General features: G+C 38.9%; 2 protein-coding genes across 5 annotated transcripts; both read left to right on the top strand.

Annotated features, from left to right (window-relative positions):
- Positions 1-865: 865 nt before the first annotated feature.
- LOC134023989 (cysteine-rich venom protein pseudecin) lies at positions 866-3056 on the top strand. Its single transcript, XM_062466351.1, has 6 exons — positions 866-993; positions 1188-1278; positions 1781-1923; positions 2032-2120; positions 2340-2422; positions 2675-3056. The coding sequence occupies exons 1-6, from the start codon at positions 922-924 to the stop codon at positions 2815-2817; spliced, it is 621 nt and encodes a 206-aa protein (XP_062322335.1). The 5' UTR covers positions 866-921; the 3' UTR covers positions 2818-3056.
- Positions 3057-5215: 2159 nt separating this feature from the next.
- On the top strand, positions 5216-24962 carry LOC134023340 (inactive phospholipase C-like protein 2). Of its 4 annotated transcripts, XM_062465375.1 has the most exons (8): positions 5218-5406; positions 5579-5662; positions 5741-6016; positions 9821-12304; positions 13090-13293; positions 16126-16201; positions 22519-22628; positions 22938-24962. In XM_062465375.1, exons 3-8 carry the CDS (start codon positions 5762-5764, stop codon positions 23145-23147), a joined length of 3339 nt encoding a protein of 1112 aa, XP_062321359.1. In that variant the 5' UTR covers positions 5218-5406; positions 5579-5662; positions 5741-5761; the 3' UTR covers positions 23148-24962. The 4 variants fall into 4 exon arrangements, with proteins under 4 accessions (XP_062321360.1, XP_062321362.1, XP_062321359.1 ...); XM_062465374.1 differs by having other exon boundaries at positions 5579-6016; XM_062465376.1 differs by lacking the exons at positions 22519-22628; positions 22938-24962 and adding an exon at positions 16457-17010 and having other exon boundaries at positions 5216-5406; positions 5579-6016.
- Positions 24963-25203: the final 241 nt, after the last annotated feature.

The raw sequence follows: 25203 nt of genomic DNA, 5'->3' as shown, positions 1-25203 counted from the left end.
CATAAACTACACCCTTGGGCTTACAATTCCATATTTGCTCCTGTCAGCTGTTCTTAAAACTAGTTTGCAGAGTTGTTATTGTCCAGAAAGTAACTATTGTATGACCAGTAATATAGGTTGAGGGAAGGCTTATAAAAGGAGGGTACAAAAAGCACTAAACCACCCAACTACTTGAACAGGTACTGGATCCCTGAACAGGTAGTGGGTCATTCTGCTCTCAAACTCTCCTGGGCAAGTATTAGAATCTTTTTACGTTATTATTTAAAACACAGAGGAAATCAAATTATCAGTAAAATTGTGTTTCTGGGATCTTAACTCAACTTTTGAATTAAACACTTCAGGATAAAGGGAAGTTAAATTTCTCTCAATGTAAATCCATATCAGGCCTGTTATGTTCTTGTTTTCTATCATTAATTAGGTGTATTCCTCTCTCCAGGACTTCTAGAAAAATGTTTTTGTTCGTGGTTTGCTTCTTGACACTGCACAGAGTTCACTCTGCATGCAATGTGGTGTGTACAGTTTTTTTTGTTTATTTGTAACAATCTTTGAGACACTGAACTAATAATATGTACACAGAATACGATAGTTGTATGCTAACTAATGTGCAAGATGAAGTTGTGTTCTGACTCTTAATTTCTTTCATATTCTCCTTTTTTCTAAGGAATCAAGTAAGTGCAACTTAAAGTCACCAGACTTCACTGTACTCATATCATCATATACAGAATGCCCAATCTAGAATCTATTTTACTGTTTAATTAAACATAAATGAACTAACATTAATTAGCATTCAATGTTGTATTGATCATGCGTTTTATGAAACCCCATACTGGTTATGATTCAATGTAGATTAAGACATTTTTATGGGCTTTTATATATTTTCAAATATGTGTAGACATTTGCACAAACAGCACAGCAGTTCAGATGGAAATCCTTGATCAGCATAACACTTTCAGGCGAGCTGTTCAGCCTACGGCAGGTGACATGCTCAAGATGGTAAGCTTTTATGTCTACAGTTTCATACCAGTCCTTCTGAACCGACAATGACTTGATATTCATATATTTACTTATGTACAAACACAGTTGTGTTTGTCACACAATTGGTTGGTTTGATTTTGATGGGTAACTATTCAAAAGGTCAACACCAAATGTTACCGACCCATCATTTGCATGCTGTATGTACCTTGCAGAGCTGGAGTGAGGAGGCTGCAGCCAGTGCTCAGGCATGGGTTGATACCTGTTCCATGGCTCATGGTCCACCCAGCAGTCGCATGATTGGAGGTATAATATATAAACGTATTTAAATTAAAACATCTTCACTCATCCCCCTAGGATAAGGTGTTCCCATTGCATACAAATGTTTTTTCACGGATATATCTACCCACTCTACAGGGTACTGTATGATTTCAAGGTACTCCTAGCTTACCTGCTAACTTACTCATATTTAACTTAGATAATGCATATCAATCATACAGTTGAGTAGCTTGGTAAACCAGATGGCTCACTTCACTTATCAGTTGAGTATCTGTCCAGTAGTAAACTAACCAAGGGTTGTCCATAATAAGCGTTGTCAAAATTGGATCACAGAGATATGATCTACCAATCAGTCAAAACAACAAATCACATGAGCTAATATTCTGGGACCCCAACATCTTTCTATAGGCACAGTGTTCCTAGATTGTGTGCTTACTTATTCTAAGAAATGTATAGATTACATTATTATGTGGATATACTGTATATCTATTTACATTTGTGTTTCTCTTCTCATTTCCATGATGAACAGACTATGAATGTGGCGAGAACCTCTTCAAATCATCTGCATCATATGCTTGGACGGAAGTTGTCACAGCCTGGCACAGTGAAGTCATTAATTACCTATATCCTAATGGCTCTATCAATGGTCAATCCATTGGTCACTATACACAGGTAACAGCCTTCTGATGAATGCTTGGCATTCTGTTTGGACTTTATGAACATGTTAAGGTTCAGACAATAAAAAACTGCTATCACAATGTTGCCTCTCCTTTGATACAGGTAGTGTGGAATAGCTCTTACAAAGTTGGCTGTGGAGTAGCCATATGTCCAGGCTCAGTCTATTTCTACGGCTGCCACTATTACAGAGCGTAAGTCACATTTTTGCAACCTCCACAAGCTGTTTAGAATGTGCACTCTGATCCACATAACACTACAATAAATTGATAAGCATATGTTAAACTGACATTTGTAAAGTTATATATGCAGCACGTGTCAAAACGCTAAATGTAAAAACCTCTCATGGGTGTAGAGTAATCAAGCGGGTGGAAGTTATAAGCTAGTGATCCTTTGAATGATTTCGTTAACAGTGGGAATTTCAGAGGAGTGCCCCCATACAAGGTTGGAGCGCCATGTGCCATGTGTCCCAATGCATGTGAAAACAACCTTTGCAGTAAGTTACATGATATACATTGTGCAAAAACCTGCCCTATAGTACAATTACCTCATATCCATAGTAATTGAGTAATAGTGATATTACTGTATACTATATATATATATGTGTATGTTTACTGTATATGTATAAATATACTGTGTATATATATATACTGTACAAATTATGGGCTTATCTAAATGCACAGTAGCTACTATAGATATAGACCTTTTGGGAATTGTAAATTAACTTAACTTTCTTGTTTCATTACAGCCAATCCCTGTCCTTACGTAAACAAGTATCCCAACTGTGCAGCACTTAAAGCAAAGGCCGGGTGTTCCAACATTTGGGTGTCTGCCTTTTGCCCTGCCCTCTGTAAATGCCACAATGAAATAATTCCAATAGCTCGAAAATAGGAAACTCCTATTTCATGGTCTCAAGATGCTAACAGTGTATTTCATGTGTTATTATCACTTTGAATCATCTCAAAGTTGGCTTCTTGTTTTAAAAAAACCCCACATTGCTGATACCTTGATTTAAGTCAGTTTAATATAATTTCCAGATAATATCAAATCATGTTCAAGAATGTTGACATAAATACTTTCCTTGATCAAATTATTTTTTACAGTTATGCAGTGGTTGACTTGAGCACATGATTAACACCACATTAATAGAAAATCTATTATCAGTTTCATGGAATATTGACCAGTGGAAAGCTTTCTGCTGTCTACAAACGGAATTCGATTTAATGCAAAGAAAATTGGATGAAAAATTAAAGTTTGCACGAAGAACACTGATCTTAAAATGCAATTTCTGAAACTTTGGATGTATTTTGTTAATATCAATTGACGATAATGATTACATTTATGGATTTCTATGCTAAACCTTTCTGTAATGTGGCATTAAATGCATTTCAAACAATCAAATTATTACCTGTTTTGGGGGAAATGGGACAAAACAACCAACTCTGCAACTACAGTAAAATACCTTTTGTTACCTTTATTTTGAATAGTTAAAATTGTGCATTCTGCCATGAAATTGAGTGTATGAATCACATGTACTGGGTTGCATAGCTACATAATGTGTAAAAGCACATTCCAGTCCAGTTCAGTCCAAGCTCTATCACAATGGGCAATGTTTGGACCAAACGTGGGTGTGGCTTACTACAGGAGTATAAGGGGAAACAGTTCATATAAAAGGGTAAGACAAACTTAAATAATGTAATTATAATACAATAGTGAGACTCTAAAAAGATCAAAGACTACAACTAAATTGTAAAAAATGGGTGAAAAGGTTTCACGTGATGTAGCTTGCATGAATATGAAATGGCACCTAGTTCATAACCTGCACTTTGGTTTTCCCACACAAATCTGACTCACTGACATAGTTTGTATTGTACAAACACATGCAGTTTTCTGTTCTACAAGCCTCTGGTCTTAAAACGTGCCAAACAAACGCACCTTAGTACTAAAATTAACTACATGGCCTATGTGAGGTAGTGGTTATGAAGACAACAAAAACATAAATGGTAGCTATAGGCCAATTCACCAGCAGAGGGCTATATTGTCCAATATTTAGGCAACGTTTTACACGACATGACAGAACGGAAACCAGTTTAATTAAAGAAAGCTATAATGTGATGTTATTTACTGTAAAACTGATTTTAGTTCTATAGCACAAACGTAATCTTTCTCATGCGGTAGGCCCTAAATAAAGCCACAATAGCGCTAGAAATCATTCGTTTAAATCATAATGGTTTGTTCACTGTTTAAAAGTAACTTTCTATTTACAAATACAACAATGAACAACATTTATTTTTAAAATGAACTACTCTAGGCCTACCTAATTTTAATTAAAAAAATACAAATAGCATTTTTTTTTGCCTCTGCAGGATTTCTGAACGAGACATCTAGACTGAGATTATGCATGTTTATTATCTGAACCATAGACTATAGTTGCGCTTTACATTCTAGGCCACTGGCAATTAATACGTAGTTACTGTTTATGTCAGGCCTAGGCAAGTAGCTACAGAATATGAAGTCTAATAAGAAATCAACCAGACATTATCAATCTGAAAGTTTAAATTGCGCTGCTGCTTGCACTACAGTCCAGAAATCAAAAGGAAGCAACCCTCAGATACTGTAGCTTGCTAGCTAGGTACTGTAATACACAGGTTGTTAGGTTTCTCCTGATAGGGTTTTGGTAAAGACCTTGTCTATCAGTTTTCTGTTTCTCATTCTGACTTTCTTTACTTCAATGCAAATATGTGGACGAATAATGTTTGCAGGGACAGGCAATTAGCGAGCAATTAGTTCGAAAACATATTAAGGGGTTTGAGCCTGCATAGACTTGGTTACAGTTAGGGCTAACTGAGCTACGTTGTACAGACTAGTTACGTAGCTAGCTCACCGCGCACAGTAGCTAACTAGTAAAGCCAGCGCAGCCCTATCAGCAGCAGACGTTTTTAGCTAACAAACTAGATATTTCGCCAAACTAACAAATCTAGTTGATGATGCTTTGCTAGCGTAGTGTAGGTAGTCTACCTACGAGCCTTTTTTCTTCACTCCGCCCCACACCACACAGCAGATCAGAATGAAGCTCTGACACTGTTAAATAAGACCTCATCAAACCAGGCAAGTGAAGTTGCTATGGAAATGTTTGATTCATTGTGTGATGAAGTTACACATATAAAAGTTGTTAAATGGTATACATATTTTCTCTCCTAAATCTATCATAATTTGCATAGCTTCTGGTTTGTTATACCTAGAGCAATCTAGCTAGCCAGCGCATAGTTGGTCTAAACGTGTTCGCTCGCTGGTACAGTACTAGTGGTACTGGTGAATGGTAATAGCTAGCTCTAGCCAAGAGCTAGGTTGTGTGTGATGATGCACAAATCATGCTTCGGGAACAGCATTTGTTTAACTTGTTGAAGAGGGGAATGCTCGTACTGGGTGTTAAAGAAGATGAATGAAGATATGTAGGACAATACATGAATTGCCAAGCAGGTGAAAGCCTATTACATTTAACCCAAATGTCAAGGTAGCAACTGTTGTAATTTTAATTCATTACTCATGCAATCACATATCGACGTTGGATGTTTAGTATTTTTTGTTGTTGCTGTGGATACATGTCGCTAGATGATCAATCCTTTATTGTTTTATATATATGTTTTTACAGAGCACCAACCATGGAAGACTCGTCACTGTTAGGTGTCCTGTAAATTGTGAAAGATTTTTTGGAACGTGCAGATATTTTAACGAGGTAATACGTTCGCAAGGAAATTGGAAGAAAAACATTGCAACAGAAACGCCTGTCCAACAGCTGACCGCTCCTTGCTAGGTTTGTGTGCGTGAAGTGCCTATGGCGGAGTTCGGAGAGAACAGCGGCTCGTCTCCATCAAATTCTGGGGATACGACGACAGTGCCCAGTGATGAGACAGCTGGGAAGACGCAGTGCGAAGGATCGGTGTTGAACGGGGACTGTGGGATAACGCCAGACATGGTTGTCTCTGGATTCATCTTCCTCCCTGACAGCCAGGGACAGGAAACGGCTAACAATACTTCATTGGCATTGGATGCCAAATCTGGAATACCTCGCAGGAGCAGCATTATAAAGGTATACAGTAAGAATGTACAGTTTTGCATATAATTATAACCGGATGCGTAGGATCCTTTCATTGTATCTGTCAAATTAGAAGTCCAGAAATTTCGACTAGACAACATGGTCCTCCCAGTAGAGACCAAATTATTTAACAAGTAATATATGCTGACGAACCAGGCCCACTTCCATGCATGGGCTTGCTACAAAATAATGGGTTAGGGTGTACTGTAATATATTTTATTTACTAACCTAAGTAAGTGGAAAAGTCGAAAAGGGGCCTTTTTGTTTCAGTTGGCTAGCACATGGTTAACCTATTGAAACATGCGCGCACACACACACACTTAGTAAACACATGTAATGTCTCTGTTGGGAACCACTCCTAGAACAGCTCTTAGAACTTCTACAAAGTGTTTTACTTTCTAAGTAAGAGCCTACTTCTTTCCAATAATATTTCTCAATATTTTGGTGTTTTCTTAATCTAGGAAAAGCAGAATTTCAGTCTTGAACTCTTGGTCTGCAGTTGGTGGCATTGTTCCTTAGTACATTGGAGTATTATTTCTTCACAAAATATTTTATATTGAGGCTCAGACCAGCTTCAAGTCTTTGTTTTTCTGTGACAGTGGTCTCTTTCTTATGTCCAGTATGTTACATCTTCTCAGCTTTGTGTACAGGTGTTTCCTTATAGATTTGTTTTTTTACAGGAAAAGGGAAAAGCCTAATTAAGTAAATTTTACACAGTAAAGTTGAAGGTTGTCTGCTTGACTGGTTGCTCATAAATGCTGAAGACTTTGTTAAAATCAATAAAGCCTAGACCTAATAGGCCTACATTGCCACTAAGGCGAAGATTCTGGAACCGCGGACTGCGTGGGGTATCGTCTAATACTCCTTTGTGCCGTCTAAGGCAAAATTGAAAGAATTTGGTGTATTGATCTCACAATCTAGGTGAGTTTACTGGCGGTTTAGGTATCCATCTCAGAATCTCAGCAAATGTACCTGAGGTGGCATGACAATATCAAATGCCCAGAGTGTTAGCCATTAGGCTTAGAGTAGCAGCATGGTTGCGCCCTAGGAGTGTTAAACTTGAAACTCACTCATTACAATTCTCAATTTTATTTGATCTTGAATTACCCCTATTCAAAGGCACTAGGCTAAACAGTTGAATCCATAAAATCAATCCTACAGTTCACAAAGCATTTCTCTCTGTGCAGTCTTTACGTCTACAGTTCACATGACATGCAAATAATTTATTGGATGGACTGTAGTGGCTCCTCAGACATATGACATCATACAGGAATTGTACATGTCTCAGGGACCATAACATTCCAGGAAAAGGGTTTTAACAGTTAAGATAAATATTAGTTCAGGTAAATGTAATTCGAGAATTGCAAGTATTTGCTCTGAGAGGTGTCAGCTCTCACAGTTCGTTGGCCTGGTCAAGACACGACCTGGTTGTCCAGATTAAGGTCCCTTTTAAGTATCAAAGGCAAATCAAGCATGCTGAAACGTTATGTCAAACACTGGTCAGTGCTCAGATTAAGATTTTTTTGGCCACAATGATCTAACACCAATATGAGGGATCTGATCTCTTTGATCCTTTCTGCTATGAAGCTAATTGATTAAACAATGTTTACACTTAAGAAGAGAAAATCCATGAGACATGGCACATTGTATTATAATATACAGTACAGTATAAAAACAATATCATAATACAATCAGCAGTCTGTACCTCTATACCAACCATTTGAATACACATAATGAGCATTGGCAAGGAAATCCCCCTTTACGTTTTATGTAAACAAAAATAGTTTTTTCAGGAAAAACACAACAAAAAAGACACAGGGGAGTTTTGCTGTATTGTTTTCTGGCCTGGGGGACTGATGCTGGTCCCCGTCAAGTGGAAGAGGAAATCCTGAGGCGGAAACCGGGCCTGGAAGCCCTAGCCATTCAACATAAATCCAGAACATAGGGCTAGCAGGCAGCCACACCTAGAGGTCAACACAAATGAAAGCTCTCCTGCAGATAAAGTCCACATTCTTGTCCAGATCATGCGGATTATCTTCAGTCATGCATTTTAGATTTGTATTTCTTCCCTAGGAGCTGCATAAACCATCCAGCAGCTGAGACTGTCTAGAGAAATGTAGCCATAGTGTATACGTTTATTCTAGGTTAGGTCCTCTCAGAAATGGTATAGCATTATATAATTCATCTCCACAGGGGTTGACAAATTGTAAATACAAACCATTCATGCTTCTCAAAGCATGTCTTGACATTTTACACCAAATATTTTTATTGCACCAGCATGCAAAGGTACGATAGGTAAGATTTATTTTGTAAGAAAATAAAAGTAAAAACATGTTGTAAAAGCTAATGAGGTCCTCGTTATGTTTAGCAACAAATTCAGCTTGGTTGAAGTGGAATATCAATTCTATTTCAATTTTGAGCAGGCCGCTACTTTCGAGCCAATAGATCTTTCGCAGAAGCCCATCCACCTTAGTTACTGTTGCTAGTCCGTCAAGATGCACTTCTAAGCATAGATCTATAAAGGTCTTTATATTTATCTATGCTTCTAAGGGTATGGCGCATGGAGGGGGAAAAGTAGCATATTTCCGGTCAGTAAAAAAGGGATTGTTTTTGGAGTATTACCTCTGCGATTTCCTCCAAATCGAGGCCAAATGAAATGGAATATGCAGTGGAGGACTATCTGACTTTTTAAATCAACAAGGAAGTAGACAAAAATAATAATTGAAGCAAAAGCATACAGAACTACTGTACAGTGTTAGGATACTCGGGAGATGGCCGTCCATTCACAAAATGCTACAAAGATTAAAAGAAAATGAATTTGTAATTGCCTGTTGGGATGTAATGTTCAACTTTATAGTCTATGAAATGTAGGGTACATTAAACCTCCAGCATGAGACAATGCAACCCAACCTATAGTTGTCATTAGCTAGCTAAACTTTACAGCGGGTAATGTTAGTTTACCGGTAATAATAATATTAGTTATAGTAATAGTAGTAATAATACCAGGAAATGGTAACCATACTTTTTAAATCCACAAATGTTGTCTCACATCTACATAGCGTTATAAATGAAAACATATTAGCCAGTTAGCTAGCAGACGAAAGTTTGTTGGTTGAAAGTGTTTAGCTGAAAATGGGTCCTCCCTCACTGTTTCATCCACTGCTGGCAGCTTTCTTCTTAGGCTTTGTACAGTTATATATATGAAGTATTCAATGTGACTCTTTTAGATCAGAAATCAATTTGTCCATTGTTTCACTTTAAACTCTGCAATTTTACAGTTTTTCAAATATATGTGGGGAAGTCAATTCTCCTTTGATCTGAAAACGATTAATTTCCAATGGACTTTTTCCTTACGGTAAAGCAAACAGGCCTATAGATTTTCATGAGCACTGTCAGTAAGTGCGTACAAAGGACAGAAAAGTCACATGGCAAGCCTCAGGGTAAGCATAACTGATAGGGATGAGAGCTGAGTGGTTATGGTGAGGCTAAAGCATTTTCTAAATTGATGGTGAATGCTCAACCTGCATAGGAGCTTGACTAATGGCATATCTTAAGGTATGTTGTAAAAAGCTTTAATAGTAATTCCAATGTGCTTTGCACATGCTTATACAGAGGCAGATGCATATCGTTTTGAAGGCAAAGGGGTGGGGGGTACTAGATGTATCTAATAATCTGTCTACTGAGTGTAAACATTCAAAGTTCTGCTACATTTCTGAAATGTTATTACTGATGTATGTGGCTATGAACTGGTAGCTCAGGTGAGTGTGTTTAGTTTGTTTATGTTCTTCTTTTCTACAGGATGGCTCAAGACAGCGCAAAGAGAGGAAGAAGACTGTGTCGTTCAGTAGCATGCCAACGGAAAAGAAGATCAGTAGTGCAAGTGACTGCATCAATGCCATGGTGGACGGATCTGAACTGAAGAAGGTTCGCTCAAACTCCCGTGTTTATCATCGATACTTCCTCTTGGACGCAGACATGCAGTCTCTCAGGTGGGAGCCTTCCAAAAAGGAGTCAGACAAAGCCAAAATTGATGTTAAGTCCATTAAGGAGGTGCGGACAGGGAAGAACACAGACACTTTTAGAACCAATGGAATTAATGATCAAATATCGGAAGACTGTGCTTTCTCAATCATCTACGGGGAGAACTATGAATCTTTGGACTTGGTGGCAAATTCAGCTGATATAGCTAACATATGGGTGACTGGGCTTAGATACTTGAAATCGTATGGAAAACTTACTCTGAATATGATTGAAAGCAGCCAGAATAACATGCGCTCATCATGGATAGGTGAACTCTTTGATGAGGCTGTGATCAACAATACCAAGCACATCAGTTTGTGTGATGCTGTACAACTAATCAAAAACCTTAACCCTGGACTTAAAAATGTTAAGATAGAACTCAAATTCAAGGAGCTCCACAAAGCGAAAGATAAGATGGGTTGTGACGTGAGTAAAGAAGAATTCATTGAAGTCTTTCATGACCTTTGTACAAGACCAGAAATTTACTTCCTTCTTGTCCAGTTCTCAAGCAATAAGGAATTTCTGGACACCAAGGACTTAATGATGTTTCTGGAGGCTGAGCAGGGTATGGCACAGGTTAGTGAAGACACAAGTCTGGAAGTCATTCAAAACTATGAACCTTCTAAAGAAGGTCAGATGAAGGGCTGGCTTTCACTTGATGGGTTAACAAATTACCTAATGTCTCAGGAGTGCCATATCTTTGACCCAGAACAAAAAACTGTCTGCCAGGACATGAACCAGCCTCTATCCCACTATTACATCAATGCCTCCCACAACACGTACCTAATTGAAGATCAGTTTCGAGGCCCTTCTGACATCACCGGGTACATCAGAGCACTCAAGATGGGCTGTCGTAGTGTCGATCTAGATGTATGGGATGGACCAGACAATGAACCTGTCATTTACACTGGCCATACAATGACCTCGCAAATAGTCTTCCGCAGTGTCATTGACATCATTAACAAATATGCCTTTGTGGCATCTGACTTCCCCCTAATATTATGTCTGGAAAACCATTGTTCATTAAAGCAGCAAAAGGTCATGTTTCAGCATCTGAAAAAGATACTTGGGGATAGGATACACTTGAATCCCCCCAAACCAGAGGATAGCTACCTTCCCTCACCCAGTGACTTGAAGGGTAAAATCTTGTTAAAGGGGAAGAGGCTCGGCGCAAACTGCACAAGCTCAGAAGGTGAGGTAACAGATGAGGATGAAGGTGCTGAGATGTCCCAAAGAATGAACATAGAGCCTGGAGAACTACAGAGTGTTGCGCCTAAGAAGTTCCAACTCTCAAAGGACCTCTCTGACCTCGTAACCTTGTGTAAATCAACTGAGTTCAAAGACTTTCCAACGTCCTTTCACAGCCAGAAGCACTGGGAGCTTTGCTCTTTTAATGAAGTCTTTGCCAGTCGATGTGCCAGCGACTTCCCTGGAGACTTTGTAAACTACAACAAGAAGTTTTTGGCACGAGTGTACCCCAGCCCAATGCGAATTGACTCCAGTAATATGAACCCTCAGGACTTCTGGAAGTGTGGTTGCCAAATTGTGGCAATGAACTACCAGACACCAGGTCTGATGATGGACTTAAATATTGGCTGGTTCCGTCAGAATGGGAATTGTGGTTATGTTCTGAGGCCAGCCATCATGAGGGAACAGGTGTCTTACTTTAGTGCCAACACTAAAGATTCAGTGCCTGGTGTCTCTCCACAGTTATTGCACATTAAGATTATTAGTGGACAAAACTTTCCCAAACCCAAAGGCTCAGGCGCTAAAGGGGACGTTGTCGATCCTTACATTTACGTGGAGATCCATGGTATACCGGCCGATTGTGCTGAGCAAAGAACTAAAACAGTCAATCAGAATGGGGAAAACCCACTCTTTGATGAAAGTTTTGAGTTCCAGATTAACCTCCCTGAGCTGGCCATGGTGCGCTTTGTGGTTCTGGATGATGACTACATTGGCGATGAGTTCATTGGCCAATACACAATTCCCTTTGAGTGTCTACAGCCAGGATTCCGGCATATTCCACTTCAATCCCTCACAGGTGAGGTTTTGCCTCATGCCTGGCTTTTTGTCCATGTGGCCATCACGAACAGAAGGGGAGGGGGTAAGCCTCACAAGAGAGGGCTGTCTGTGCGCAAGGGCAAGCAGAGTCGGGAATACGCCACCATGAGGGTCTTGACGATCAAGCCTGTTGATGATGTATTCAAGACAGCTACTCTGCCACTCAAAGAGGCAACTGACCTCAGAGAAAACATGCAGGTATGAACTTTCCTTTAACATGTTTATTGTCCTATTCAATTGGTGGTGTAAATTACAGATGAGTTTTGAAGAAGAATGTCCCTTAAAGTATCTATATGATATTTACATAGTCTAGTTCATCTTGAGACTAATACCTATCAGTCTCTGGCACTTCAAAACAGCATTGCTTGCACATTTTCATGCGATTTTCACAATTTTACATGTATTGACATGCAATAGAGGGAACTGGATACTCAATTCCTGAAGCTTGTTGGTCTTGGTGGCATTTCATTACACATTGTGTACAAAGGTTTATTTTAGTAGCTTTGTGTACATTATATTCAATGTGTGATAACACTGGCCCTAAGATGCCCTACAACACATATTAGGCTGTCTCCTACTTTGTCCTCTGTTTAACAGTAGGCTTGTGTGTATACAATTGTTATTGTTGGTGCACTGCAAGTGATAATGGTCAGTTGACTTGAGTGACTAACAAAGACACTTTCTATCAACATAAACATTTACTGTGGTGAAGGTTTTCTGAAAGCCTCTATTGTACCGTCATTTCAGTTGTTGTCAGGTTTCATAAATATGGAGAAACAACATTTTCATTGAACTCAACTTGAAAGTACTTGGAAGAATAGGGGTCAAACAAGATAAATGTTGTTTTATGTAGAAAAATAGCTAAGTTGAGAAACTAAATTAAAATGAGTAATAGTTAAAGTACTTTTGGCTTATGTAAACCCCATGTGCTATGTATACACCTGCCCACAGGTACTTATCCAAACTTCCCCCTCTTTCTGCAGAATGCCATAGTGCCCTTCAAAGAGCTGTGTGGCCTTTCAGCTGTGGCTAACTTGAAGCAGTGCATCTTGGCCCTAACTTCTCGACTGACTGGGGCAGACAACAACCGATTACTAGTATTCAACCTGAAGGAGCAGTACCCCATCTTAGAGCCCCAAGGACTGCTACCCGATGTCCTCAAGAAGGTGGTCAACGTCTATGACACTGTAAGTATACTAAATACATCATTGTCTGTTTAATTTGACAGTCTATCTTCGCTATTGTTAGATGTGTAGTGTTAAGTGATTGAATTGTTGTTGACAATAGAGCTGACAAGGGCTGCCCCCGAGTAAAGACTGTCGTAGTTGACTAGTAGTCGTTATTTTAGCCATTGGTTTGACACTTGAGTGAAGTTGGCCCCCCACCCCTCGCAAAACATCGTCAAAATAGTCTCAATCATTTGTGCTCCGTTTGTGCTGCAATTATTTTCGTTTGTGCTGCTTTCATTTTTTAGATACTAAAGAATGTTTTATAGGTATATTTACAATCAGTTTGGAGCGAGTGGGGGGGCTGGTGACATCATCACCCATAATTAAATGTCTAATATAAAAAATACCGCTGCAGCACAAACAAGAAGATTTACGGCACAAACCAGCACAAACGAAGCGCAAACGATTGAGACTATTTTGGGTTCATTTGGAATATGTGGGGGGGCTGAGGGACCTCAGGATGACCTATAAAACATTCTTTAATATCTAAACAATTAAAGCAGCACAAACGAAAATAACTGCAGCACAAATGGAGCACAAACAATTGAGACTATTTTGACGATGTTTTGCGTTGGGTGGGGGGCCAACTTCACTCAGGTTTAGTTGACTCATGGTCATCGCATGTTTATGAAATTAATAGCCTATAATTCCTTAAATATATATTATGGGGGGCATCAGAAAAAGGTTTGAGTTCCAGGGCTGAGAAAGAATGTAATAAGTAACATTGCAAACACTTTTCTACGTTACAGAGAATTACTAAGCCATCATAATGAGCCTTTAAAATATAAAGTTTACAAGCGCACGCACAAAGCGAGCCGCAGCGACACTGGCCAAAGCAGTAGGCTAATGATTCTGAATGTGTCGGAATAAAACGCAAGGAGACGGTCTGAACATAAGCGAGGTACTCATTAATTTACCCACCAAGATAGTGAAGTTTTATCTAGGTTCTTAGGCTTATCTAACATTAGAGCTAGCGGCAAACTTTAGGCTACTTACATGTTTTATATATGTCATGTTTGACATTGAGGAATGAAATGCAAACTTTTACCTGCAGATCTTGCATGACACCTTCTAACACAAGTTAGGAAAGACATTTGAGGAACTGTAATATGACCATACTTCAGACCGTTTGACAGAAAGTCTAAAGAAAATGTAAATGTTCTTGCTAGGAAGTGCTTGCTAAAAAGCTTTCAGAATTACGTTGTATTTAAATTAATTGGTATTAGCATAGTAATAAAAAGTATGAGTAGTGTAGAGTTAGTTATATTTTACGTAAAGCTCACCAAAAGTACTTTGGACAGTTAAAATATTTTGTATTACTTTGGGTAACCACCAATAATGATGGGTGGTTTTGCATATTGTTTGATGAGAAGTTTCATAAAGAAGGAAGGGAGGGACCTTTTTAGGTCATTGGTCAATTGGTACCCTACTCCCATCAATTACTACCTTCACCAAATGTCTGCATGTCTTTGCAGTACTATAAGCAGAGTTATAAGCATCTATAGAGCCAAAGATAAAAATTGTGAATCCTACCAATTACAATACGGACCCAGCTGCTTTTCTGTTTCTTCATATGAGCATATTAACAACACTACAGCAGTTAACCCTAATGTGCGTCATGGTTTAACTAATATATTTTTCATTCTACTGAGATTAAACAATGTAAAATGCCACACAGTTAAATGAATGGATAATACTTATCCTGACTACTATTTAATGAGCTGATCTAGCTTTAAGACCACCCATGTACCTTGGTGTTTGCTATAAATACACCTCAGTGATCCTGCGTCTGCCACCAAGGCAGTAATTTCTTCACCCTTAAGTAAAATAATCACAGTATGCATGACAGCTCAGTGCCCTGTTACTGCAGCTGTGGACTGTCACAAAGAGCCCGCCCCCTTCCTTAGACACACAGACCTTCCACTCTGTAAGCATGGTGCACTGCAAAAATGTAATGTAGAAAGACATTGGTTGGGGCCATAAAAAACACATCTTTATTTCCCATCTTGAAATATAGAGATTTAGCTGTACATTTTATTCTGGAAAGCTAAATTATTCATTATGTCTCCTTGTTTTGCCATCTAGGATTAACTTTAGGGGGAAGGGCTATTCATGTTTTTTGGAAGTAGAACATCTAGCTGTGCAGCATCACAGTGACCCTTAGCTTCTGGCACAACTCTCTCAAACAGCAATAAACCCCTTCCTTTGCTGTCTTCTCTCTTGCTGGCTGGCTGGCTGGAAAATTGGCATGGCAAAGGGATTGATCTTGGGGGTGCGTTGCCGCTCAATGTCTGTCTGAAAGTGGCCTGGCACTTTGTTCAAAACAGCTGTCGTTCCCCCCGTCTCCTCTTTGCTTCTGTCTTGGCCGTGGGACAGGATAGCTTACCTTGATAACGTCACCTTGCAGTGTTATTTAGTCACTGAGGGAATGTACAAGTCAATTTTGTCCTGAACGTAAAGGATAAATTTATAAACTCTCTGTATTTATTTGGAAGATTTTTTATTCATTTTTTACCGCAATGAATAAAAAAGCCCCAGCCAAAGAATGGCAAAAGACTGTCGAGGTTTGTGCAGTCAATGACACGAGACACATACCTTATACAAGTACTTACCTGTGGCACCCTTCTATGTTTTAAAATAATAACAAACAACATGCAGTTACTGGACTAACTAATTACATACTGATATCTTCGTAATACTCAAAAATATAGGCATTCAGCCCGCAGAAAAAGATAAAAGACACAGTTGTGGCTCAAATAGTCTAATACTTGCTTCTTCCTCTACTCTCAGGTGATCCAGACCAGTAAGACACTGCTGGAACATTCAGATGGGGTCTATGAGAGAATACTGCAAACCCAAAAAGCAGGTAAGAGAGAATATCGTCAATGTAAACCCATATATGGACATTTCTAAGCAAAGATTTACCGCTCCTTAGATCTCCTCTCTTTTATATAAACCTCTGTGAAGTATGCCACAAAGATTACACTAACAAAAAGATGAACTGATTATGCCCCCATCCCCTATGATCTGTAAGACTTATTAGCATGACCTGGACATCACTCAGCTTTGAAACACTGTGATCCAGGCTGTTTTTTGATACTCACCAGTTTCGAAATTGCAGCTATTCTAATTAAAAGCGTGGCTGCGATAGGGCCTGGCTAGGTGGGGTAAACATCTATGGCTTGAGTGAAACGACTTCAAAGACAGCTGCCCCAGCTGCCACCATGACCAGAACAGCATAAAGATGTGCAGATCAAGCTCATCTAATAAGAAAATCAAAGGGAATCATCTAGAAGGAACAATGAGAACATTTTCCAGCTCTTTTCACTGCATTCAAATATTATAAATCGATCTGAGAACTGTTTTAAATATTGAAAGTATGTATTAAACTATTTGCATGTTCATCAAATGGGCCCAAAAATCTGTCCTTGGACATGATAAGAGCAAAACATTAAATGCAGATTTCCATCCAAAATATACATAGGTTGTAGTTTGTTGAAAATGTAATTGTCATAGCAGCCAGATACATGACAGAACATGTACAAAACCACAAATACTCAAGCACAGTTAAACATTCAGTCAACACCACAGCATGCAAAGAGCAAAGCAATCAGAACAAGAAGTAAACAGAAAGGCATGTCTCAGATCAGTAGCTGTTTTCAGTAGAGATGCAGGGAATGTTATATACATGTTAATTGGGTAATTGGGTGTGCTTTGCCTTCGGCAAGGGCACAACCTTTGTTCTCTCACATATATATTATTATTATTATTCTTTTTGCCCCCCTAAAACTTAGTCAATATTTGGCCTACATAGACAACCTAGGTGTCAAAAGTTTCGTCTTGGTAGCGATTGAGTTGCTTCTATTGGGATTTACGTTCTGTTGCATGGTTTAAGTAGAAATTGCGTTTTTGTGGGAAAAAGTGAAGCTAACGGTGGCTAATTTGCTAGCCACAGTTACTGACGTTACTAACGTCCCTACGTCACTAACGTTACGAAAACACACGTGACTACCTGTAGCAGAACATTCGTTTCGCATCTGTTAACTTGGGGGATAGCTAGGCTAACTATAGCTTTACTTGCAAGGCAGCTGCAGAAACGCCACAAGCAAAGAGGCCAGGGTGATAACTATTTACTCATTTTACTTTGTGATGTGAAACACAATTGTGAAATGTAATGTACAATATTAGCTGATATTATTAAGGAAGTAGGCCCACATCTACTTTCGGAAACAGTAGTCTACTATTTCATTGAAGTATTAGCATCATGACATTAGCCTCTGTTGCCCAGGCAACACATACTACAGTGGTCTATGATGCATCTGGTTTCAATCGTTAAAATAAACATTCCTCACAAATACATTTTCGTTGTAGGATTTATTATGACATTACATTACAAGTAAACGATTTGTGGGTGAAATTATCATTACCTGTGGTTTCAAACCAGTGTTGCTCACTGCAACGCTGTAGCCTACCCGAGACACTACAAAAACATCTACACAGCTGTAGGAAGTCAAACGGCAACAGAACATGTTCGGCACTCTACTTAAATCAAAAGTCTATCTAACTACTAACCTGAACTTCATTGCCACAGCCTAATCTTTGTCAATCTGTTCATGAAAATAATTAATTTGAGCCTAAACCGTACAACGGAACGTTAAATCAAATTCAACCAACGCAATCGCTACCAAGACGAACACAGCAGTAGTCTAGTACTGTAATGTAGTAGTAGAATTTACCGGGGCAGCTTCTCCACACAGGGCTATATCGCATTTTGCGTTGTTACTGACAATGATCGCTACCAGTGAGCTTTTTATGAATTAGCGATTTTCCACTAAACAAATGTCAAGCTTATTTATGTTTTTGGGGGCATATTTTCAGTTTGAATCGCGATTCCATCTTCTACTGCCGGTAACGTCGTAGAATAATCTTCAAAGGGGGTTCTTTATTAATGAATGAATGCAATAAGAGTAGGCTAAATGCCTGAAAATATCACGAGAAGGGAAAACTTAAAAGGACGTTTAAGTCATAGAGATTAGGTCAATTTTTAGACCGGTCTGCCAAATTTATTCGTTTTGATTCAGCTATGAGGCTGCCTCTTGCAGGGGAAATGACAAGACATCATATTTCATTCTACACTTTACTCGTGTTTTGAGTTGTAACTGAGCAGCAAAATCTATGTAATCTCTATAAATAACTAGAGAGGGTACAATTTCTGGGGAAATTGTAGGGTGTGCTTGCTTGCGTCGGTTGTACAGGGATTTTAATGCCATTTTTACAACTGATATTCCTGTATATTTTATATAAAAATGCATAGGGCCTACTTATTATGTATAAATAAATATTACATAGATTTAAAAGCATCTTTTTTTTGCTGCTCATTTACAACTCAAAATACGAGTGAAGTGTAGAATGAAATAGATTTCTTCTCATTTCCCCTGCAAGAGGCAGCCTCATCGTTGAATCAAAACGAATAAATTTGGCAGACCGGTGTTAAAATTGACCTAATCTGTATGACTTAAACGTCCTTTTAAGTTTTTCCCTTCTCGTGATATTTTCAGGCATTTAGCCTACTCATTGCATTCATTCATTAATAAAGAACCCCCTTTGAAGATTATTCTACGACGTTACCCGGCAGTAGAAGATGGAATCGCGATTCAAACAGTACCATCTGCTAACTGAAAATATGCCCCCCAAAACGTAAATAAGCTTGACATTTATTTAGTGGAAAATCGCTCATTCATAAAAAGCTCACTGGTAGCGATCATTGTAAGGTAACAACGCAAAATGCGATATAGCCCTGTGTGGAGAAGCTGCCCCGGTAAATTCTACTACTACGGTACAGTACTAGACTACTGCTGTGTTCGTCTCGGTAGCGATTGCGTTGGTTGAATTTGATTAAACGTTCCGTTGTACGGTTTAGGCTGAAATTAATTATTTTCATGAACAGATTGACAAAGTTTAGGCTGTGGCAATGAAGTTCAGGTTAGTAGTTAGATAGACTTTTGATTTAAGTAAGGGGAGTGCCGAACATGTTCTGTCGCCGTTTGACTTCCTAAACAGCTGTGTATGTTAGATGTTTTTGTCGTGTGTCTCGCGTAGGCTACAGCGTTGCAGTGATACACTGGATTGAAACCACAGGTAATGATAATTTCACCCACAAATCGTTTACTTGTAATCTAATGTCATAATAAATCCTACAACGAAAATGTATATGTGAGGAATGTTTATTTTAACGATTGAAAACAGATACATCATAGACCACTGTAGTATGTGTTGCCCGGGCAACAGAGGCTAATGTCATGATGCTAATATTTCAGTGAAATAGGAGACTACCTTTTTCCGAAAGTAGATGTGGACTTACTTCCTTAATAATATCAGCTAATATTGTACATTACACATCACAATTGTGTGTCATATCACAAAGTAAAATGAGTAAATAGTTATCACCCTGGCCTCTTTGCTTGTGGCGTTTCTGCAGCTGCCTTGCAGTAAAGCTATAGTTAGCCTAGCTATCCCCCAAGTTAACAGATGCGAAACGAATGTTCTGCTACAGGTAGTCACGCGTGTTTTCGTGACGTTAGTGACGTAGTGACGTTAGTAACGTCAGTGACTGTGGCTAGCAAATTAGCCACCGTTAGCTTCACTTTTCGCCACAAAAACTCAACTTAAGCCCAAACCATGCAACGGAACGTAAATTCCAATAGAAGCAACGCAATCGCTACCAAGACGAACCTTTTGACACCGCCGTTGTGTATGTAGGCCAAATATTGACTGAGTTTTAGGGGGGCGAAAATAAATAATAATAAATATATATGTGAGAGAACAAAGGTTGTGCTCTCGCCAAAGGCTTCAGCACACCCAATAATGTATTAAACTCAAGCTTGTGTGGTGCGTCGCTGGCTTCAGTGCCACAGCCTAAACTTTATGTCAAAAGAAACATTCTCATTTCCGGCGCTTTCAAACAATCCCCTCACTCAGTGAAGTTTGGCTAGCCACCGCAACTACCTTGCTCGTAGCAAACCTCTTTTGAATTAGCCAATTCTCCCTAAATAGATGTCAAGCTTATTTACGTTTTTGGGGGCATATTTTCAGTTGGCAGATGGTACTGTTTGAATCGCGATTCCATCTGAAATACTGCCGTTGACAGCGTTATTACAGTCGTTTGTTTCAAAGTTTTTTTTTTTTTTATGAATTACGCAATATGAGTAGGCTAAATGCTTGAAAAATGTCACTAGAAGATAAAAACTTAAGGGGACGGACCCACCTGCAACCGACGCAAGCAAGCACACAACATGAGTTGTGTGTGAGTTAAGATAAGTTATATTAGATAACAACATGAACTAGAACAAGAACACCCTACAATTTCCCCAGAAATTGTAGGGTGTTCTTGTTCTAGTTCATGTTGTTATCTAATATAACTTATCTTTCTAATATAACTGTGAAGAGGTTTTGATGATTGACGTCTAATTTCCAAACTACCTGTAAGCCTATAATGAATCAGAAAAAGAACTCTGAGTTCTAGACACAGATATGACAAGATGACACAAAGGAATACTTGGTTCTGGATGGGACCTCATTGTCCTTGGCAATATTCTCTCCCACCTGATGTACAACGGTCCTGTATGTTCCTGACATTGGCTATTGAGAGCCTTAATCGCCTTCATACAATGTCTGTCAGTGAGCATAAACTCATAGAGAATTGAGTTTGAAATGCTACACTTTGAAATGTTTCCCCAACTCCACAGCGCGTTGCCAAGCAACCCACTTCTGTGTATGCAAGCTCCATCTCAAGCACAGTCATTCCTCATGTCTACATGGTGGACTCTGTAGTTGCAGCTTTTTACCAGAGGGTGGGGAAAATGTTATCTGCAAAATCTGAAATTTGAGCCATACATTAAACAACATGTACAACTGAAATAAATCTTAATGATATCAATGTAGGATTCAAAATGCTTAAAACGGTAGACCAATGCTAACAGCAAAATCAAAAATTATTTTTGTTAGGCGTCATCAATAATTGATGACATTGGCTCATTTCCACATTCTTGCATTTAGGTGAAAGGCTGATGCGTACACATTTGTCTTAGCACTTTGCCAACATCAGCTCTTTTCAGAATGGACAGTCAATCCACATCATACTAACAAACAAAATGTATTTGGTGTTATGGTAACAACACCAACCTGTTTCGACGCTAACCTAGACCTGATAAAGCACCACACAGAAATTAAGCATGCAGTCAGACCACCCTTAAACAAAGTTTGCTATTGTGACGACTAGCTATTTATTAGACCAGAAGTATTTGATAGTTCCGGTAAGTTTTTGTCCTGCAAGTACGGTAAGCTCCTCAGTGACTAGCATACAATACTTTAGAGACTACACAGCAAACCAGAATCACGTCAACCATGACTGTGATGTTGACATTTGGTGGCATATTATTTTGGTGAGGGGCATTCAGTCTGTCACCTTAGGGCAGAAAAGTAGAGAAAACAGACAGGAAAATAAACTGAAATCTCCTTAGGAGACAAATGTAATCTCTGCCTTGATGCTAATCAAGAGTGAGAGGATGTCGTGTGTCTGCCCACACTAGCCCTTTCTGTTTCTTTCTCCTACCTACATTGCAAAGTCACACTTTACTTACAGTTAATTAAGCCTTAATATGAATGTTAAAAACATTTGTTAACATTTTGCTTTAGGATGGGTGGGCTGCATGTGTTCATTATTGGTGCAATTAATGTTTGTTCATTCGATAAATGTGCCTTATGTATAGTTGTCAATAAAGGTTACTGAGCGCCAAGCAAGTGCACCTTTCTTGAGCGCCTTTCTTTAGCGCTTTATTGACTCGCATACAAATTCAAATATTAAGAACTTTGCGGCGCAAAGTCGCACAGCTCGTCAATGTCACATATTGCGCACGCAGCCCCAATCCACAGGCACACCTGCTGTAAAACCCCAAATTAACAAGCCGTTTTTGAGGCAGCCGTGTTTTATAGAAACGCATTCACTGTGATCGGCCCTTGAGCACTAAGCAAGGTTTTTTTTACTATCGTTGTGACACTAACCTCTGAATTAGAAGACATTTCCAGCAGTCTTGGCAGGTAAATTCTATTTATCTATTTTATCAGCGACTCCTTTGTTTAAGGAAAAACAACTCATGACTTCTGACTCCTTTAACCCCCCCCAAGCGATGGAATTTCATGAGAACCTTCACGACTTGGCCGTAAAGGAGGGCTTGAAGGGCCGGAAGCTGCACAAGGCTGTGGAGAGCTTCACCTGGAACATCACAATTCTCAAGGTAAGGATTCCTAGTACAGGTGACACAATGTAAGCTGCTGTTGGATTTTATGTAAATATTTTAGTGTGTTGCTTTTCGGAATTTCTCTTTTCATGTGACCTGTTTGACTAAAACTTAAAACAGCAAATTTTTCTTTCTTTTAATACCATGATAAAATACCATTCAAAAAAGATTTGAGCATAAATAAGCCATTGTGATACATTAGACGAAAAAGTATGGTTGTGACTGATCACGATGAAATGTGAAGATTTTGGTACTTGCCCTCTATTATATTAGTACTGTGAACACCCCCTTGTCTGGTGTCCTTAGGGCCAAGCAGACCTGCTAAAGCATGCCAGAGGCGAGGTCCAGGAAAACCTCAAGCAGATCCACTATGCCGCACTCACCAGTGAACTGTGCAAGGATAACTCGGCGCAGGTGGCCTCGGTAGGCTCGGAGTCCACCCGCGGCCGCCGGAGCCTGGAGGCCATCCCTGAGAAGGACACTGGACTGCAGGAACTCTCTGATGAAGACGTCTAATGACTCCCTTTCACTCCTGATGCACCCCTGCATCAGTGGTTTACACATGTTCCCCATGTCTGTCCAGGCCAAATAGGATTCTACCGAGCCTTAACCCAGTTTTACACGGATCATACACCCATTATATCCTTTCCTAATCTAGTAGCACAAACATCTTTTTTATGTAGTTCTCAATCTCTCTAACCTAAGCACAAATAAAAGTGTTTTCCAAATCCAAGTTAAGTGCCAAAATCAAACTTAGTGTTCTGAAGCTGCGCAAAGTCTCATAAAACCCCTTGTCTTGGTTGTTTCCCCAAACTGTGCAACCATTTACACACTCTTTACCAATCCTGATGGTAACCAGTCTGACCATTTAGTACTTTCTAGGTAAACTGGGGAGCATGTGTACTTGCAGCCAGGGGACAGTCTCAGTTGTGACAAACTTTGGAGAGACAGTGGACTTATATACTGTGGACCTAGGTCAGCTCTTAGAGTAGAAGCACTGATTGGTCCAAGGATTTATAAAGCACAAAATAAGGGTTTCTGATCTTTCAGAAACTGGAGCTGTGAATGTGAACATGGGAACAGGAATTGAGAGGAAACCGAAGAGAGAGCTGTTTACAATAACAAACTTGTTCTTGTCTGCCAAAGTATGTATGTGTGCATATGGATTTTGGTTACTTTGTTTTGCGATGTGCATCCTTCATGACTTGCATATACAATATTTTGTATACAAATGTAAAAGGTTGTCCATGAAAATATACAATTGCATTTGTCTATAACAGATTTGATTTGATTGGGGTGGTAGCTCAATCACCAGTTTGAGAGTTTCTATGTGGACACGTTCAGAGCAGTAAGATAATTTAAGCCTCGGGTTTATGGTCCAAGGTTGGCAATCTGGTTCTCATAAATATAACCTAAATCTGAAAGGAAAAATAACCATAAACATTGTGATTATGATGTCAGGAATTTTGACTGTGGCAGCCATGGTGGCCAATGTATGATGATGAAACATAATTGTGCCTCAAGCACAACTCTATTAACAGAAGGAGGGGAAGAGAGAAAGAAAGAACTGCCTGAAGATCTGTCGCACCTTTCTCCACATGTTGCTTATAGTTCAGTTATATTTTATTTGACTGTCCTCTGTATGTGATTTGCATTTAGAAAATAGTAAAGTCACAATGTACTGAAATTACATTATTTCCTGTGGTTTAATTTCCTCAGAATCACTAACTGTTACCAAAACATTTGAAATACACATTGCTTTGCAAAAGTGTTCACCCAATTTCTTTTATTTTTACCGACTTCAATCATCAACCTACTAAAAAATAGGCAATTTTCTATTTTATTAGATACTGTATAGACATGGTTAAAAAGTAGTTAAAAGTTGTATTAATCTATCTTATTAATAACAAATATAATACACAAACATACCGTATGTTTTTGGAGATTGGTAGGAGAATGATTACTGAGGCAATAAGGTTCAAAAGGTAAATTGTTTAAAAGAGGGTGAATACTTTTGCAGGGCACTATAAATAGTAGCTGACACAGGACTGTGAAGTTACACCAAATACATGCTGCTTGTTTTCTCCACAGAGCTGAGACAATGTTTCACCCTGGTAAACTACTGTACCACCACCACCTCTGAATCTCCCATTTCACCACCAGTGTTTTAACTGGACACTTGCTGGGACTTCCATTGTTGATGAACGTCAGTGCTGTGACAGTTGTTGTATTTAGAACTGTTGTTAAACCATTTTTACCCAGGGAAGAAAAAGGTTCCTTTTTGCCTATCTGTCAAATCCTCAAAGCCCTCTGAATAAACTACATAAGATACAGTACTTGGTATTTAGTCAGTGGTGTAATTTTTTATTTTACAATATAGTATATTTAGGATGACCCTGTTCTCCGAATGTGGCGTATAAACATTTCCAATTTACTTGTATGTAGCAGAGGAAAACTTTGATTATGGTTTGTATTATTGAAAATAGATCTATAAAATGTTCCCATTGACTTAATGTAAACTTAGCTGATTTTAGTTTTAGTTTGGATTTAAGCATCAGTCTTAGTTCAGTTT

The sequence above is a fragment of the Osmerus eperlanus genome, chromosome 7, assembly GCF_963692335.1.
Source record: "Osmerus eperlanus chromosome 7, fOsmEpe2.1, whole genome shotgun sequence".
NCBI classification, from domain to species: domain Eukaryota; kingdom Metazoa; phylum Chordata; class Actinopteri; order Osmeriformes; family Osmeridae; genus Osmerus; species Osmerus eperlanus.
Note: the sequence above shows the minus strand (reverse complement) of the source record. Positions and strands in the feature narration are given on the sequence as shown.